This window comes from Microplitis demolitor, chromosome 4 (assembly GCF_026212275.2).
Source record: "Microplitis demolitor isolate Queensland-Clemson2020A chromosome 4, iyMicDemo2.1a, whole genome shotgun sequence".
In the NCBI taxonomy this organism is placed as follows: domain Eukaryota; kingdom Metazoa; phylum Arthropoda; class Insecta; order Hymenoptera; family Braconidae; genus Microplitis; species Microplitis demolitor.
Genome location: NC_068548.1, coordinates 3,151,382 through 3,171,051, shown reverse-complemented (window position 1 = coordinate 3,171,051; position 19,670 = coordinate 3,151,382). Strand labels below are relative to the sequence as shown.

Below are 19,670 nucleotides of genomic sequence, written 5' to 3'. Positions count from 1 at the left end.
CGAGCGCGTAACAAGTTGATGGGAAATAGAAAATTTAAAAAATGTAAAATGTTGCTGGTGGAAAGTCAATTAAAAGAAAACTTAACAGCTTGATCGAGAGAAAGTGTACGTATGAATATATAATTCTGTAGAAGTTTTCGAATTGTTTTTTCAACAAATTAATTATGGCCAGTTTTTTAAATGATTCTGAAGTTAGCAAACAATTGAAAATTTTTGAGTTTTTTTTCAAGAGATTAATTTAGAAAAAAATAATAAAACTAAAAGTATTCATATGTAGAAATTTAAAAAAATATGGGCGGGATTTTTTAAATGTTTTTTATAATTTATCTTTATTAAAGTAATTCAAAAATTATTAGATGTCAACTTACTAAATATTTTTGATGAGACTGCAAAATAATTAAATTGGCTGATATATTTTTTCAAAGAAATTTAATTAGAATCTTAATATCCAAACAGTCTCTATTAACTTTTTTTTTTTTTTACTTTTTACTTAATAATTTTTCATAAAAAATTCTATCACAAGTTTTTAATTCAATTCAAACTATGAAATTCGTGATTATTTAAATTGTGACCGTAATTTTGACAACGATTAATTGTGATATTCCTAATAAAAAGTTCGATGACAAGAATCTAATTACATGCAAATAAAAAATTCATGACCATTTAGAACGTGACGGTCATTTTAGCATCCGTAAGTTTCTATTTTTTCAAAAAACAGAAACGAGACAGTCGTGTAATCGAAACACAAAATGGCGGCCATTTCGCGTTTCTTATCAGACAAATATGACGGTCATAAATCGCCACAGCAAAATATTTAAGTGAGTAAATTTCAATATAGATGGCACTACTGTAATATTTTCCAAGAAATATCACAGAGTTTTTTGAGTCGACGTTCTATAATATTTAACGCAAGGTCAATGTTCACGTTGCAATATTTAACAATTTCAAATAATTTAATTATTTGTTTATTAATTCTTTTAAATAAATAAATTAACAATCAGAACCAATAACAAAAAAGAATTTGTATCTTTCGATAATGAATAACGAAAGCTTTCAAGTTCGCATAATCAATAAAGAAAAAGTGCGTTGTTTAAAATTTCTGCAACAAATATATTAAATAAAACAAGTAAATGTAGCCGACATGAAACAATTTTTAAACTTTAAATAAATAAATAAATAAATTTCAGAAATGAAATTTAAAAAAATTCGCGCGCTGATTTAAAATTTTCTAAATTCGTATTTTTTAATTTTTATTTATTTATTTAAAAATTGCCATCTGTCAGCTGCATTCATTTATTAAAAAAAAAAATTAACCAAAAAATTATTTTTGATTGCAGGGTAAAGGAATTTTTGCGTTAAGGGCTTTCAAAGAAGACGAAATAATATTCGAAGAAAAACCAGTAGTTTGCTGTCAGTTTTCATGGAATTCTGATTACGGTTACTTGGCATGTGACAACTGTATGTACCCCCTAGAAAATGCAGAAGAAAACGCGCGCCGTTTGACTGGAAAAAATGATTTAATTTTACCATACCCAGAATGCTGCGAGATAAAGAAAGAGTCAATAGTTGAATGTCCAGCTTGTGGTAACAAGTTTTGTAGCCCTGATTGCTTGAACGAAGCACTTAGTAAATACCACAGAATTTTGTGCTGTCAAACGCGCGAAAAATGTGAAGCCCACCCTTTGGAAAAATTGAAAGAAACGTGGAAACAAATGCATTACCCACCGGAAACTGCTACAATTATGCTATTAGCAAGAATGCTAGCTTATGTCAATCAAGCTGAAGATAAATCAAGTGTTTTATCTGTTTTTAATAATTTCTGTCACAAGACAGTTAATGAGGTACATGAAATAGCACACAATTTACTTGGAGAAAAATTCATTGGGCAAATTGATGTGCTGAGACAGTTAATGGAGCAGACCTTTAGTAAAGAGAACGTTCCCCAGGTATGTTTTTTATTTATAGTTTATTTTTTTTAAATATTGAGAGCAAAAAATAATGTGATACTGAAGATTAAGTTAAAAAAAGTCGTATTTTCATGTATATTTCAAATAGTTATCGGTATAATTTTTCAAAAAACTCATAGATTGTAGGAAAACAGTTATAAATTGAACAAAAAAATATGGAAGTAAACGAATAGGGATAATGAGAAAAGTAAAGGCAATTTTTATTTTTTTTTTTAAATTTTGAAATCTACTGTAAGGATAAAGAAACACTTGAAATCGTTTAAGTTATTTTTATAAAATCCAGGGTGCCTGGAGTTTTGTCTATCGTCTATTGATACGCGTATAAGAATCTATGCTGGTTTCCTATAGGAAAATCATATGGGAATCCGTTTGAAAATGTGGGAACTGATATAAGAATCTAGGCTGGATTCCCATGGATTTTTTTGATAGGATAAAACTTTTTACTCTGAATTTCGTATATTTTAATGAATTATTCAAAAATTAGTGTCTTGATTTACTAGTAGCAAATTTTATTCAATTGATTTAAATTCGTAGGTATAATTGTCTTGATTAATTCACTAACTAGGTTTTGATTTCAGTGGTTCACACCTGAAGGTTTTAGGAGTTTATTAGCACTAGTAGGCACAAATGGTCAAGGTATTGGTACAAGCGCATTTAGTAGATGGGTGAAAAACGTATCCGCTCTTGAATTACCCGATGACCAAAGGATTCAGATCGATAAGTTTGTTGATCAGATTTACGATGACATGGACGAAGGTAGTTAAATATTATAGGAAAATAGATTACATGTTCAGGGTAATAACAATTTTGTTACTAGTGGTAGGAACTTTTCTGAATAATGAGGGATCTGGTTTGTACGCACTTCAGTCAACTCTCAATCATAGCTGCTCACCAAATGCCGTTGTTGAGTTCCCTTACTCTAATAGTACTTTGAGGATAAAAGCGACTCGTGATATTCAGCCTGAAGAGGAAATTTGTATTGGATATTTAGATGAATGTGAATTAGAGCGCAGTAGACATTCACGACAAAAATTACTAAGTTCCTTGTATTTATTTGTTTGTCAGTGCGACAAATGTATTGCGCAAGCTGAGGATTCAGATGTTACTTCTGATGAAGATGATTACGATCATGATATGTCAAGTTAAATAAATAAAATTTTACAAAATTTATATTGAATATAAACCGGGTGTTTTTCTTGAGACCACAGTCGAATTATTTCACCAAATGCTTCATTTTATTCTCTTCCACGAACGTCCCAATTTATCCAGTATACGGAACCTACTCCAATATCCAGAGCTCAAAATGTGTGAAATTTCCTCTATATTTTTATTTTTCCCCGTCTACTTTCGAATAGACGATATAGGTGTTCTTAGTATTTAATATTTAATGGGAGATACAATGGAAAACACCCTGATAGTTAAGTTGGCAGCAGGCTGGTGGCAACTTTCTGCAGCAGTTTGATGCCAAGTTGGTCGCAAAAATTGGCATTTCCATAAGTTAATGACAACTTTATGAGAAAATTGGTGGCAAAAGTTGGCATTCAATTAGTTGATGCAAAGTTGTCTTCAATTTTCTCAAAAAGTTGCGGCAGCAGATTGTCACCAACTTTTTGGGAAAGTTAGCATCAATTTATTGTCAACAGTTACAAAAGTTAAAAGTTGTCGAAAACTTGTCAAGTTGATCGCAACTAATCTACGCTAATTTTCTGATCAGAGTCTAACTATCAGGGTAGTAACAAAGATATGAACGTAAAAATTTTTCTGCTACAACCATCCGAATACGTCTTTTTATACTTTCTCACCAATATCCTTTTGTATCTAGGTCTGTTCAGGTAAATCATAGTTTGTCCTTCACTTCCTTTCGATTTTTCAAATGTGCATAATGATGTCATTTCTAGGTCCTTGTCATAACTTATACCTGGATCCTTCTAATAATCCAACACGCTATCTAATATCCAATATTGTTCTCTAAATCCTTAGATAATGCCATGGGACTTAGACATCATCTATGCATTACGTCACCTAACGTATTCACTGGTATTTACGTCAACGTTTCCTGCGGAACCAACAAAATTTAGTAATAGATGAAGATGAACGTAGCGGGTGAGTACTATATTCATTTATAAATTATTTAAGTTAATACCGACTCGTCAATAGTGACGTCACAAATTAAGGTTTAGTCAAAAATTTTGTTAGTCACAACCAGCTAGATAATTGGACGCAATCTTTTCTTTTCAAGTGATTGAAAAATTTATTTTTCCTTCCGTATTCTTATTTCGTAGTATTTTTAAGAAAATGACCGTTTCAAAATTTTAATTTATATAATAGTTATAAAGGCGTTTGTAAGATGTCGCCACAATTGTTAGAATTTGGTCAAAATCACTGCAGTGATTAGCCATGTCTAAGAAATTTTATAGAAAATCGAGACTCAAAGGTCTTCGTGAAAAAAAACAAAATTTTTTAATAATTGTATGAGTCAACGTTGTTCCAAAAGACTCGTTGATACTCCCGAGGTCTATAGATACTTAACAGGCCCCATTGATTTACTCAGAATTCATTCCCGACTTTTCACAGCCTACCTGTTTTGTAGATTAGCTACAAATTGTCTTCATTTTCGTCCAAAATTGATGTTTATAACAAAAAATTTAATAAATTAAAGCAGAATTGAAACTGGTTTTCGGTGTTCTGGTCCAAAAAATTACAGCATTTTACGTTTCTCAATTAATTACACAGACTTTGAAAATTCGGTATTCGAGGCCCGTGTTTGTACTGGGTTCAATCTGCCAACTGTAAAAAATTGATAGCGTTTTGTCTGTTAATAAATTTTATTTTAAACATTTTGGGAAAAATCTCTGTCATATGCAGCTTATACTTGTAAAGTATAAAAAGCGCAGGTAAATATGATGCTATTATGCAACATCGCAGGTAATATATAACAGGAAGCAGGAATATCGGAAAAAGTACATCGGACAGTTAAGAAATGATAACATTCATTTTCACTATAGACCACGGGTTTTTCTGATAGAATTGTATGGCCAAATTTTCCGGAAATGCTTGACAACCATTTACTACTGATTGTTAATAATCTGTAGGTTTAAAACTTGTTTTATTCTGATTCGATTTTTTCTGAAGGTACAAGTAAAAAAAAGTTGCCATCTGCTACCAGAAATATATTATCAAAGTCTAAATCCTCAAAAGTGTGAAATGCTTTATGGCAGTAAGAAAGAAAGTAAGAAAACTTAAAGTATCGAACATTGATTTATCTCCACCTGAGGTTTAAGTCAGAATTAATCGATGTTATCCTCGTTCATATTCACTAAAGAAAAAACCATTTAGACACTGACGCGTTTTTCTCTTCTATATATAACCAGTAGAATTATGAAGCCATTTTTTTTTTTTTTCACAAGACTCATATACTATTTATCTACATATGTTTTATTTCGGGTTTTAAATCGAGATGAGCTACAATACAAAAAAAAGTATTTTTTTGTTATGAATGAACAGATGAATGAGCACGCATACACACGTCATCAAGATCAATAGTATCCCAATCAGTTACGCTTTATCGTCAGAAATAAAAATTTCACGAGTATAAAAGTCCTAAAAATGCGAAAAGTTAATAAATACTTGTTTATTTGATACTTTGTGGAAAAAAATTCCGTGTGGTCTCGTTTGTAATATTGAGACGATAAATTTTTCATTTGATGAATTATTACCGATTTTAGTTATGGGTAGATATCTTTTATTCATTGTGATGTCCATTTCTTTAATTTATAGTATGAAATTTCTTGTAAGGATAGTATTGGTCAGGTTATTTCAAGGAGACTCGGGCGAAATGGGGCATCTTTCAAAATTCGGTACGATTGGAAACAATTTATACCCGTTTTTAAGGTAAGCGGTTATTTTCAAAAAACGAAGACCCTAAAATTTAAATTGTCGATTTGATATAAATTTTGAGGGAGTACTAATAAAAATTGGAAATTGAATAATAGTTTATTTTTTAGCAGAGTGAATCTATTCGGCTGAAAATTTAGCAGAACATAAATTTGAAAAATATTGTTATATTTTGAAAATAGAAAGTTGTTGAAAAAGAAAAAAAATATTTCCGAGATTTGATTTGATGTATTTCAGATAGAGTGAATAACATTTTTCAAATTTTGTGCTATAATCTATGATTTTTCAAATTTCCGGGAGTTTTCGTTTCCACGGCGATTTTAGAAAATCAGATTTTTGTTAGATGTCGAAGTTGAGGTCTTTGGAAATTGTTCTGACTATTTTCAAAATGATGTGTGTGCGTTTATCTTAAGGCATTCGAAAGAACTTGTCATCTGTCAACTTTCATATAAATTTTAGATCATTCGATCAAATAGATTGAAATTTTTAAGACATATGAAGAAAAAAAAATTTTTTCCTTCATTCTACTAGTCCTTTTTTATAAATTTTCTATTTTTATAAAAGTTGTAGAACTTTGAACAATATGACCAAGAACGAACACTTATCTGCAGTCAAGTCTATTTGAAGTGAAAGATTACAAATGATCATAATAATTTTTGAATCTTACTTTTTGTTGCATAGAATATATCGTCGTAGTTGTAGCTTTATATCTTTATTCAAAGTGGAATTTCCTCATTCTGACTCAAAGCTGAGAGAATCTTCTATTCATAATAGTTCAGGATTCAATGTAGTATATGATTTTCTATATAAATAAAACCAAAAGATACATTTTTTTTTACTCAACTAAAAATTCAAATTTTGTGAAAGCAGATACGCGGAAATGATTTAATTTATAATTTGGTATAGAATTTATATTAATTAATCTTTCTTCATTTAATATACAATTTTGGGGGTACCCCATTTTGCCCTTCTATTCCTTATGTATAGATATTTTTTTTTTTTTCATGGTAGAAACTATTAGTATCCAATGTTAACATAAAAAAAAAATGACACTCATAAAATTAATTTTTAAGTATTGTTATTGGATTTTAAAATGAAAAAGTGTACACCGGGTCATGTTCTGTCAACGATCAAATTTTTTGTGTTTCTTTGTATGATAAAAACTGAACGAGAATAAAACGGTGAAAATATTATGGAACGACGCAATATTCTTAGCTCGTATTCAACGTGTCCTATGAGTTGGCAGTCGCGCTCCCTTCAGCGACAGCTTGACAGGACATACTACCGTGGCCTCTTTATTTTTCTTTCCTTCATAGATTTACTTTCTTTCTCGAGCCGTTAACGGCTTTTCGAAAATAAAAGTTTATAAGGTGGCATCTGTGCGGGTTGTGCTTGACTGTTGGTGGCACTATCGTTTTTGAAGAAGTGAGGGGAATGATGAGCATCGAAAAGAAAAGACAAGTAGTTTAAAAGTATGAGAATGAAAAAAGGGTGCAAGAATATGTCGTCGAAGATAAGTGGGCGACACGTGTGTGAAAACCTTTTCTTATTTTTGATTTGAGGCACGTAAACGAGGTATATTGAAATTGAAAGAAAACTTGGACTCTAAACTTATTTTTCTCTATGTCATATTTTATTTTGTCACTCCAACAAAAATAAAGTAGGAGATCATTATTTTTTAACTTTCAATAATCATTTTTTTTACAATTAATTTTAAAAAAATAAAGGATTTACTACTTAAATAGGATTAAAAGTATGAAAATTTCCCCGGATAAACCATGTACGTTTTCACAAACCGGTAGCAATAGCAGTGGTGGTGGTTTCGATCGGATTACTACTAGCGGTCGACTTATTTCCGTCGTACTCGGATTATCTTTCATTCCCTACGGCATTTCTAATATCCGTATAATCTCACTCCCTGTATCCCTAACGCTGGAAACACTTGCCAAATATGTATTAGCCAAATGTGACAAATTTCATCCTTTTATCATCCGATGGATTAAGACGATCGAAGTCTATGCTAAAAATAACCTCTTTCGAAAAGAAATAACCATACATGAGAAAAATTTCGTGCATCAAACTTAATGTTATATTTTAAGCACCTAGGCAGTAAATACCAATTTTGTATAAATATTTTTTTTTATGCATTTTTAATAATGAAATTAAAGTCACGCATTCAATGCAATAAAAAATTTTAGTTAAAAATAATAAACCAATTTGTAAAGAGTATTCAATTATTCGGTAAATATTTAGCAATTTTTCATCAAAGTTAATTTAATAACCCTGAATATTTCGTTTTTGTTTTTTGAAAATTCCATACGATAGAGTTTCGGAAAGCTACGAATTTTTTTTAACAATAGTATAAATCGTTTTTTTAGATTAACTCTATTGTTTGATTTTTTGGGTAATAGTAAGATTGTGAGCCATGAACGAATCCCGCGGCGGACCGATGATTGGTTACTACTACTAGACTGGTGGTTATATCATGATTTTGGGCGGGTCAATTATGAAAAGCTATAGTGGTAATATCCGTATTGAACTTAGTGAAGTTTCAGTTTTTGATTCTACCCGAGGAAAAATGATTGCAATTAACTATATTTATAATTGAATCTGACCATGTGTAGTTCTATATAATTATATCCAAATTTCTGTATGATCATGGTGATTTTTTTCTACACTTCTTATGTCGTTGCTAAGAATCTGTGAAAATTACAGAGGACACACGAAACTCGAAGTGATCAGTTAGAATTTTTTTCTACGATATCCACGAGAAAGCATGAGTTTATGGTGTTTATGGAGCTGTTCCGGTGGATGGATTCTTATGGTGATTTTTTCCTACACTTTTTATGTCGTCCCTAAGGGTCAGTAAAAATTACAGAGGGCACATGAAACTGGGAGTGATCAGTTTGATTTTTTTTCCACTCAAAGTATGAGAAAATATTAGTTTATGGTGTTTATGGGTGTGTTTGTGATGCATATTCACGCATTTTAGATCAATACGATGCAAATATTAAATTGTAGTTGTTATTTTTTTTTTGTTTAGAAAAAATTTTTTTTCGTTGGATAGCAACGTTCGGAACTTCAGGTTCATTGATTACATATAATTATATATAATCAAAATCAAGCGTTTCTTCTCGGGTAAGGATTTCGTATTTATTTTCGAAATCAAATTATTGAAATAGATAAATAGCGATAATTAAAGTAGCTTTTTACCCACCTTATGATTTAAAAGTGTTTTATAAAAAAAAATTATTAAACAACAAATAGTTACTACTTTATAATTGTTTTTATTATTTGTCACCATAAATTTAATTACGGTAATAATTTTCGTTTATCTCAGTAATTTAATATACAGAAAGTTGTTACTAAAATTACAGCACTTTATTAATTATTAATTAAATATAGCGCCACTGAGAGTTTGCTACCAGTGTTTATAGCCTCTTAGTAGTAAAGAATAGATATGTACCGGCTAGCTAAATTATTCTAGGGCAAATCGTCCCCACGACCGTTCTACGCCACAGTGATAAAACTTCGAAAATAGATGTATAAATATTTCAGTTATGAATAATTACACGATATTGGCATAATCTGATTTAATAGATTTCGTTTGCGAAAACAAATCAATTCAGTCACTTGACTTTAATTATCAATAATCTCTATATGTATTTTTAAATTAGATATTTTTGATCTTATGACATCGCTTTGATAGAATTTAGAATAACTTAAAATGAATGAAAACAAATTTGTGTATAATTTTCTTAATATTAACACGAGCATACGAGCTCGACTTTTTCCTTACTCAACTAACACGTGTTTTTGATGTATTAGGAAATTTTAATTTCCCTGATGTTCTTAATATTTCATAAATATTTCATGCTCATAATTCTGTTATATAAGCAGATAGTGAAATATTAGAGCAGCTTAAAGTTATTAGTTTATTATATTTAATACATATGTAATTGAAAGTTATAAAAAATGACACAGGGGACTAAGAATATGGTGATTCTAAACTCAGCGGACATTCGATCGTATTTTGAGGATATATGTAGGCTATCTTAATATACGGATATCCTGAAAGTTTTAAACTTTTATTCCTATCATTTTCTGGGTAAAAAAAATATTAGTAATTCCTTCTTCCGGATCAACTCGGCTGATCTTTTTGAAAATTTAATGTAAAGCAGGGAATATATAAAACTTTTCCAAACACTAATAATCTTATGATTTCGATTGTTTTATAAACGAAACAAACAAACAAAAAAAATATGGAAAACGGTTGACCTTTCGGGCCAAACCTAAAAACTTCCCGCTGTTTATGAGTTCGCGAAGTTCAAAAAAAATATTTTTATACCATTTCGAGCTCTTAAATTTGTCACAAGTCCATAGTAGATCAATTTGTCCCAATCTCTTCCAAAAACTGTGACCCCCCCTCCCCCTGCCCCCAATTTTCAAAGTGAAAAAATTTTATATTGAAAATAATCAACATTAATAAGGTGTGTTCTTAAGTTAAGAACGATTCGAAAGTATATATAATAGTAGAATTAATCTATAGAACAATTATAACAATAAAAAACTATATTATTCCGGCAGTATCATATAATACTCAATTATGATCCTAATAAATTTATTTGCTAATCCAACCGACCATAAATAAATTTATAATTAATGAATAGCCTTATAAATTTCAATATAAATATACTTATCTAACATTAAAAAATCCTATAGTTTTATAAAGAAGAAATTCTTATAATACGAATACTCTACAATGTTAAATTTATGAAAAAATACAATTCCCTTTTACTCTTCGCTCCTTAATTTCAACAATTTATCGTAATGGCGCCCTCTTACATTTACAGACTTTACGCCTCATACTCCTTGTTCCCAGACACCTTATAATCTCCACCTAGAATCTGCCTTCCATTCCACCAATCCTACTTACCCCGAACCCAATGATTCCTCAGTTTCACAACCAAGCGAAGTTAATTAATTGAAATAAATGTCTTTGACTATCAAATCTCTCCTTTTAGCCAGCTCTCCAATACAACATAGAACTACGCAATAGATAGATAGTAGAGCGTCATAGAACGGCAGTTGATGCTGAAACTATTTGGATAGAACGATTTGTACATGCTGTGCGGTTCGGTGGTCAAGAGAAAGACGAAATGATCTACATGGACTCGAGGCAACGCAACAGCAAACTCAAACAACCGAAAACTCCTTACTCTAATTTGTGCCAGTATAGTAACTGGATATTCGGAGACACTGGAAACAAGAGTGATTAGAATAATGGCGTATTATTAATATGCGATATTCATTGGCTGGATAATTCATTGCAACTGTGTTCAGGTTAAATTCGGAGATTCCTGTTAGCAATAGAATTACTAATCATGCTCTAATATAACGATTCAGTTTATTGTTGGTTTTCGTTGACAAATGAGTTGATTTTTTTTATTGGCGGGAAAGCATTTATTATTGCAGAAGTTTAATAATACTTAGTACCTTGTATTGATTCACGCTGCTGTATAACTGTTGATCACGATCGGTTTATTAAGTCTACATTACAGAAACTAAAATATAGACTAAGGGTGGGCAAACAGCAAATAACTGGTCTGATACTGATGGCACAGATTGACTTTCTTACTTATCGACCGTAGATCTTGAATCAAAAAATAAATGTTGAATTCAAGAATTTCTATAGAAGGTATAGATCTATAGAACATCAGGACTTGTCGCCGTCTAAGAAAATCTATAGAAAACCATAACTTGTCACCGTCTAAGAATGCCCTCTAATGATTCGTATACAAATGTATATAGACACATACAAACATATAGCATCGGGTGGAAGACAACGTCATTCGAAGTTAAGGTCAAGATTTTGGGGAAGTTTCGAGATAATGGAATCCGAGTTAATGGACTTTGACAGCACATAAAAGTACTAACAACTCAAATAATCTACCTGACTTGCTCGTAAAATATAAACTAATACAAAAAAGCCGATTCATTTCAAACAATAAAATTATAAAAATACCGAATTTAGTAAAAATACGTAAAATGAAGATGATGTGATACAAGAATTTCTACTCGCACTTAAATTTGAATAATAATTTATTAATTAACAGCAACGAAATTAAACGGGACATTATAACATGTGTGAAAATATAAGTTTTGACAAAGAAGCAAACAAAAATTGGGGATGAAATATTTAATAGACTAAAGTATACGCCATAAAAATACCAGAATTAACTTTATAAAATTCTCAGCTCATTGAGGAGACGATTACAGTAAACGTAGATCCACAATGTCTATGGGTAAGCGCGATGAGAGTAATATATTTAGTCGTAAACTCCAAGCATTCACAATCAGTGCTGAGAAAATATGCAACGTTTGCAGGAAAGATTCCGACAATTTATGTTTGTGTTCAAAGTTTTATGAGATGAATGTTGAAAAACGGATTGAAACAGCTAGAGAGCAAAGGTTGTGTCTCTGTTCACTTCGATCATGCTATACAGGGACAAGAAGTACACAAGAAATAACAGTAAATTTTGTGACAAGAAACGTAACATTAAATTATATCGGGAAACATCTAGAAGAAACAATACCGCCAGACTAGATTTTAGTACACTTTTTCAAGTGACAGCAAAATTCTTCTTCTCAGACTCTAAAACGATCGAATGATTACTGCTATTACCCATATATTCATCTACAAAAACGAACAAATACGACACTTGTTAGAAACTGAGGATTGACAGGCAAACTTTGTCGTCGACATGAAAACATATAATTTCAGTACAAAACCCACTACATAGTAAAGCTGGAGCTAAATTACGGATCAATAATTATACGCATAAATTTATTTTTTCATGCCTTTAATATTAAACAAAATTCTTCATCATCAATTTGATAAAAATCACAACAAATAACAATCTCGAGTGAAAAAATTATATATAATTATATGCTATTCATATATAATTATATATAACCCATATATAATTATATATATTAATACTATGTAATTATATATAATTATAAATAGAAAATGACTAAATATAGTTATATAAAATTATATATAAATATATATAGTGTTTTTTTTGTATATAATCATTTATAAATTATATGTAATTGTATGTAATTATATGGAAGTATATTGGGCTATTTTTCACATATAATTATAGAAGTAATGTTATAGCGCCATCTTAAGTCACGACATATTCGATGGTTTTCGCTCTTTTTTGTTCATCATTTATATTCTACAGAACAATTTAGAGCCAAATTCAGAGTAATGCTAGTAACAATTAGTTTGCGGGTCCAGTTTTTTATTCAATAAGCTGCGTGATCTACACCACTGGCCTGAGTTTCTCGACAGTAGTCGTGATTCGCGCTTACGAAGCTCGTCAACCGAGGCCGTCAACGCGAAGACTTTACTAGCGAGCGTTGTTATACATTGTGTAAAGCCCGAGGGTGTAGCCTTCATCACGTCTGGGTCACCAATATGGTGACTAAGGTGAGCGTTGTGTCTGATGTTTAGTTAGATACGAAGAAAGTCGTTGTAAGTGAGTACAAGAGAAGAGTGAGTGATAAGAAATTGTAGAGGAAAATACTTTTCATCACATATGACCTCCGACTCATCAGCCGGGTTCTCATTTATCTTACTCAGAATGCTTGGGAAAATAGAGATGGAAATTTTATATTGTATTCAAACGTGCTTAGTAACAAGTAACTACGGACGAGAAAAAAGTCTTTTTTTTTCATAAATAAATTGGGGTAACGAAAGTTGCAAATTGTAGCTGAATAAATTTCCTAAACGAGCAATTACTTAATTTTTCTTAAAGAAAATCATTCCGGCACCGTAGACCCAAAAAACAAAACCAAAAAATTTAGAAAAATTTTGTCTCGAGTTATTTCTTATATTCCATCATATCTTTGTCTGCAGCCTTTTTCGATCGCTTGAAGAATCGTTTCATTCAAAAATGATAATCGAATCTGAGCGATCTTATAAGTGTTCTATTACGACCCACTGAAGATGATGGTTAAAAAATCATTTTTTTCAGCACGATTTCAATTTTTGTTGCCGTAATTAAATTTTCAATCTATCGATAAAATTATATTCAATCATTGGCTGAATTTGTACAAAGTGTTACAGAAATCCCAATTACTGTTATCAACAAATTAATTGTTAATCATAGCGAGAGCATCTCATTCCCAAAGGTGTTACTCGTGATTTTTAATGCAAGACGTATAATAATTTCAAAAATTTTTTTTCTCAGTCATTTATTTATTACGTTGACACTTGAGGTCTTAGAACGATCCAGTCACCCATTGGATTTTCATCCTTCTCAAGCCGTTACGGTACTACGACTTCCCCTTCATCATCTTGCCCTCTGCCGGCGGCGTCACGAGTTGCGCCATATTTCAAACGTCATATTAGCAAAGACCATGCATCTTCCACAAGGAAAATGTCCATGCTGGCATAGCAGCCACTCCACTTCTCTACATCACTGGATATGTTCTCTTCTCTCACTAACATTACATAGGTATCGTGTCACCTTTCCACTCAGCTACCAATTAAAAATTAATGTCCGAACACGTTATACGACCACTTGTCTAGGGAATATGCCGTTCGCAGTCAATTAACCCACTTCTCTATACTGTCGACTGTGACTTAAGTGCCAAGTTAGACGTGAAAGACATTTACCAATACCCTCTATCAAGGTCTTACATCACCTTGGGAGTTATCGGCCAAGTAAATGAGTCTCATGGGGGTCGTTATTGCTTCCCGTAATAGTGTCGATGGTCGTTATTAACCAACCATATTCATTAGCCATTCATATTATTCCTGATCTCTTTATTATGATAGTAAAAAGTACATTAGTTGAATCCCGATCACTTTTTCATATCAACAATATTTTTTTTTGACTCGATTCGACAAAAGGAGAAATATTTATCTCATTGGAATCAAATGTACAATTCACATAGAAAATTTTCAATTCCACCATTACCTTTTTTTTTTTATCAAATTTATTTACACCTGACTTATTGACACGATCTATATTATAAAAGTTATCATCAAACTTTTCTGTTTCTATTCACGTCCTCAATTATTTACACTATTGATTTTTTTTTAACACAGTTATTGTGATCATATAATAATGGAATGAAAGGCTACATCGTTCATGTATTCCATCAAATTTTACTTCTTTTTATAACGCACTAATATGTATATTTTTTTATCATACACCGAAAGAAAAAAAATTTTCGAACCATTGCATTTTCTTAGGATTAGAAACCATGCCATGGAAAATTTTCAATCTGATACATTTTTGGAGAAATCTCAATTCAGCGCGAAAATGTTGATTTGCTTTTTTTCGAAATAGTGCAAATAAATTTCGATTTTCTCCGGTCAAGAAAATTATTCTTCGAGTTAGATATGAAATGAGATATATTACTTGAGAAAATATTGTTTTTACAAAAGTTATTTTTTTTCAGTATACATTCATATTGTTATTATATATAATTATATTATTGATAACAGAGTATCTAAGAATCAGTTTATCAATTAAAATAGTCCAGATATTCTTGTTTTATTTAAGCAATAATTTGGATTTTTATTCATAAAAACGTCGCTTTCAAATAAATTATTAATTATAGCCACTTCCGTGCCAAATAGTAACACAGCTGACATTATATTTACGGCAGTTAAATATAAGAGCAAGTTATTCACTTTCAAAATTTGAATATTAAAATAGAATAAAAGTATTGTAATGTGAGGTAGTAATGAATGGAAGCCATAGTGTTTGATCAATGATTAAATAAAAGAAGTGAAATTTACATAAATAAACAAAAATGTTTCGCAATGTCATGATAATTTTAGTTGCCGGGAATTTTTCGTCTAGATTCACAAAAATTTTTAAAAATCATCGGAGATCTTTTGAGATTTATTCCAAATTTTAGATCCATAGATCTACAATACGTATACGTAGACCTACAATAGTAGATCCACATAGATCTCATTTTTTTCCCGCGTAGAAGTTATTGATTTCAGTTCAATTTCCGGAAATCGAATTATCATTAGATTTCGACGATTGAAGGTCTCAGGAAGGTATTCTGGTTATTCTGACATTAACGCGCATGTCTGTGGGTATGAATGTGTAAGTCTGAATCAAAATTTCATTTGAGGTTATAACTGAAACTAAAATATAAATAAAAGCACTTTCGCATCCTGAATATTGTAACACTTTCCAATTATATAATTTTATGAATAGAAATGAAAATAAATGAAATTAACCTTTAGCCGGAATTGCTGAGTAGGATCAAAAGATAAAACTCCGGCTTTTGGGATATGAGGGTATAAATGTCTTCGTCTATTATCAGTATCTTCATAATTTATACCGAATTCACGTTATATTGAACTTCTCTTTTACTAAAAAAAGTTGATATGACGATAGAAATATTTTATGAAACGCATTTATGTAGGTTAGAGTTGATTATAATTAGCAACAACAAAATGGCGCTCCACACTTGAAAAGAATTATGTCAAAAAATTGAAAACTAACTTTACTATTTTTCAATCATTGAATACGCGAATTTCTACTGCTCGTCTTTTACTACGTGTAGTTTTTTTATAAATAATATAAATGAATTCCCTCCGGAGAAAAGTGTACTCCAAAAGGATTAAATGAATAAAAAATCACTTGTTCCGCAGTCACTCCGTATTTAATCCTCGATTACTCCGCAAATTTTTTTTCAGTCGAGATTTATTATCTACCGAAGTATACATTTCCACGTATTTATATCCGCTGTAATGATGTAAAAGTAACATAGTAGTTGCAAGATGTCGGTTTGTCGGTTGATCCGTTGGTCTGTCGTTTTGTCTATTCAATAAGCTCACACTGTAATCTCACAAACAACTTGATGAAAAAATCTAAAACTTTTACATGGCTCTACGTTCAGATTACCAGCTTTTTAAATCGCGACATCCCATTCAATTCGGACTTACAGATCCCCGTGAGAAACGTTCGATTTTTCCCAGTCTATACAGTTTCTTTATTTTTAAACCCGAGCTGATGTTCTTCAGAATTTAAAGTACTATGAACATATTACTTAATACGTTTAAACTTTTATTTGCAAGCTTTTAGCTTAGAAAAATAAAATTATTCCTAAGTAGAGTAATAAATGCATATTGAATAAAAATTTACCCCAGAAAAGATATTATATAAAAATATATATAATCAGATATGACTATATGTAGTTATATATAATTATTTTCCAATTCCTGTATGATTATATATAATTATATCTAATCATATTTAGTTATATATAATCACTTATAATTATATATAACCAGATATGACACTTGAAATGAAAAAAATGACTATGTATAATTATATAAGATCGGATAGAATTATATATAGCAATATATAATTATATATAAAGTTCCTCGATGATTTCAATAATTATATCGAGCTATACGTAGTAATATATAATTATATCGAATTAAGTATAACCATATTTGATCATATATAATTATACACATCTATGACTGACAATATATTTATTCTCATTTTCAAATTTTCATTGACAAAAGAAGTAAATTGTTAAGAAAAATTACAATTATTGATCATTACGACCTATAACTTCAGTAATATAAATAAATTTTTTAATTTAATAAATTTTATTATTACAATTTATCTGAAAAAAATGATTGAATCTGATCATATATAACTATGCAAAATTACATATAATTATACATGATCATATATAATTATGTATAGCTAAATCCTGTCAATATTTGGATCTAGTTGTATCTAACCGTTCATATATAATTATATATAATCAGATCCAACTATTGTTTCTAGGATTTCAATTTTAAAAGTCAGTTTACTATTTAAATATTTTAAACATTGTTACTAAAAAAATAATGATTTAATATAAATTTTAATAACACTATAAATGTTTGAAAAAGCGATATTCATAACAAGTACCTGTCTATGCGGAGAATTATGGTAAAATATATAACTTTATAAGAAAGTAGATAGTAGATAACAGTGAGACAAAAGCAAACAAGAGGCAAAGCACTACAGAATTTCAAGATAGGCGAAATGAGTAGGGATTTTACTTGGTGAAATTCGAGACTGCGGGCCTGACATTCGTAAGATAATTTCTATCCTCGAAATTTCAACTTCTTCAAAGGAAGCAATTTGATGTTCTATATATACATATATACGTATATATACACGTTGTCTTTGGTACTTTCCTAAAAAAAATTGTGTTTGCACTAAAATCAAGTTCTTCTTTAGCACTTTATTCTCGTTTGGTTTTTTTTACAAAATTTAAACTAAAGCTTTTTGTCTCATTACATTTTTATATTTATCATTTTAAAAAACTTTTGCTTACGCTAAAAATATTTTATTGTAAACATATTCTATAAATTACACTGTAAAAAAATCGGTGTAAGTCCACCCTATACCGGTGTTAAATTTAACCCCAAAAACGGTGTTAAATTTTTTTCTGGTGTTACGTGGTGTTAAAAAATTTTTTTTTATTGTTTTAAAAATAAATGATATGACAGACTTACTACTTTACGGGCAAATTCAAATAATATTCGTCCACATTTACATGTTAATTTAAATGTTTAAAATATGGGACACAGATTATTATGATTAAAGTCTCTTTAAATTGAATCAGCGAGAAAATTAAAATCAAATTATCAATGATTAATTTATCACCTTTAAATCAGTTATTACTTCACGAAAAACCTCAGAGATAATAAATATCATAATAATATTGTTCTTGAATATTTAATTTGACAAGTGATCAAAAATTTATGCAATTCGCTCAGTTCAATGAACGTTACATTTTTTAATTTATCGTTAATTAAATTGTTTTTCATTACTTTGTGAATATTTTTATTTCCTCGATCACTACAATTAAACAGTATTTTTATTAATTAATTAAATTATTCGTGATTGAAATGGTAGGCGTAAAATTGTGTAATTTCTAAATAAATAATGTATACACTGAGAAAAAAATACTTTTATCATACATATTTACTTCCTACAAAAACATGTATTCTTGATAATTTTCAAGAATATATAATTTTGTCTCAAGAATTCGTAGTTTTGTTTACCCAGAATACAATATCAAATACATATAATAACAAAAATAAATTGTATACTCTTCTCTCAAGAAATTGATAGTTGATAATAATAAAATAAATATTTGTAACAGATTTCTTGAACCGCGAAGTTCTGGTTTAGACAAAATTATTTTTTTCTCAGTGTAACATAAATAATTATTTAAATTAGTACATAAAATAATTCAAATTTTTTTCAGATAATATTCATCAAATTTTAATATTTTTTAAATATCTAATACATTTTTTATTCTAATTTCTATATGTGAAAATTTTTTTACACCGATTTAACACCGTCTACACCAGTGTTATTTCATTTTAACACCGGTATTTTTACAGTGCGCTACCTGGCCATGTAAAGTTTTTGGTGGCCATTTTTACACCAATATTTTTTACATTACACCGTTTTAACACCAATTGCATAACACCGCTAGCCCTATATTCTTTTATTTTAACACCCCACTGATGTTAAAATATCCATTTTAACACCTCTTTTTCACAGTATTCTTAATCAATAATATGATTCTACCATAGTATTTTTTTTTTGCCGTTTTGTGGCTTCGTACGATAATTAGCGAATCTGTTTTATATCATGAAACTTTTTGTCAGTCTATAATCGATTATACTGAACAAGTGATAAAATTTTTACCAAGATAAAATATTATTTAATTTACACGTAAAGT

At 29.9% G+C, this 19,670-nt stretch overlaps 2 protein-coding genes across 2 annotated transcripts in view; both read left to right on the top strand.

Annotated features, from left to right (window-relative positions):
* Nucleotides 1-882: 882 nt before the first annotated feature.
* LOC103570162 (histone-lysine N-trimethyltransferase SMYD5) lies at nt 883-3,150 on the top strand. Its single transcript, XM_008547789.2, has 4 exons — nt 883-1,081; nt 1,338-1,946; nt 2,546-2,723; nt 2,785-3,150. Exons 1-4 carry the CDS (start codon nt 1,037-1,039, stop codon nt 3,111-3,113), a joined length of 1,161 nt encoding a protein of 386 aa, XP_008546011.1. The 5' UTR covers nt 883-1,036; the 3' UTR covers nt 3,114-3,150.
* Nucleotides 3,151-3,694: 544 nt separating this feature from the next.
* The window catches only part of LOC103570164 (neurotrimin), a 119,208-nt gene continuing 103,232 nt past the window's right edge, over nt 3,695-19,670 (top strand). The window contains exon 1 of the mRNA XM_008547794.3: nt 3,695-4,070. Within this exon, the coding sequence (XP_008546016.1) occupies nt 4,052-4,070 (19 nt within the window). The 5' untranslated portion in view covers nt 3,695-4,051. The remainder of the gene's footprint in view (nt 4,071-19,670) is intronic.

Excerpts from the sequence above, each read along its gene's own strand:
- LOC103570162 (XM_008547789.2), top strand. The coding sequence starts at position 1,037 with ATGAATAACGAAAGCTTTCAAGTTCGCATAATCAATAAAGAAAAA. Across the intron at positions 1,082-1,337 it reads GCATAATCAATAAAGAAAAA|GGTAAAGGAATTTTTGCGTT; the intron begins GTGCGTTGTTTA and ends TTTTGATTGCAG. Across the intron at positions 2,724-2,784 it reads TTACGATGACATGGACGAAG|TGGTAGGAACTTTTCTGAAT; the intron begins GTAGTTAAATAT and ends TTTTGTTACTAG.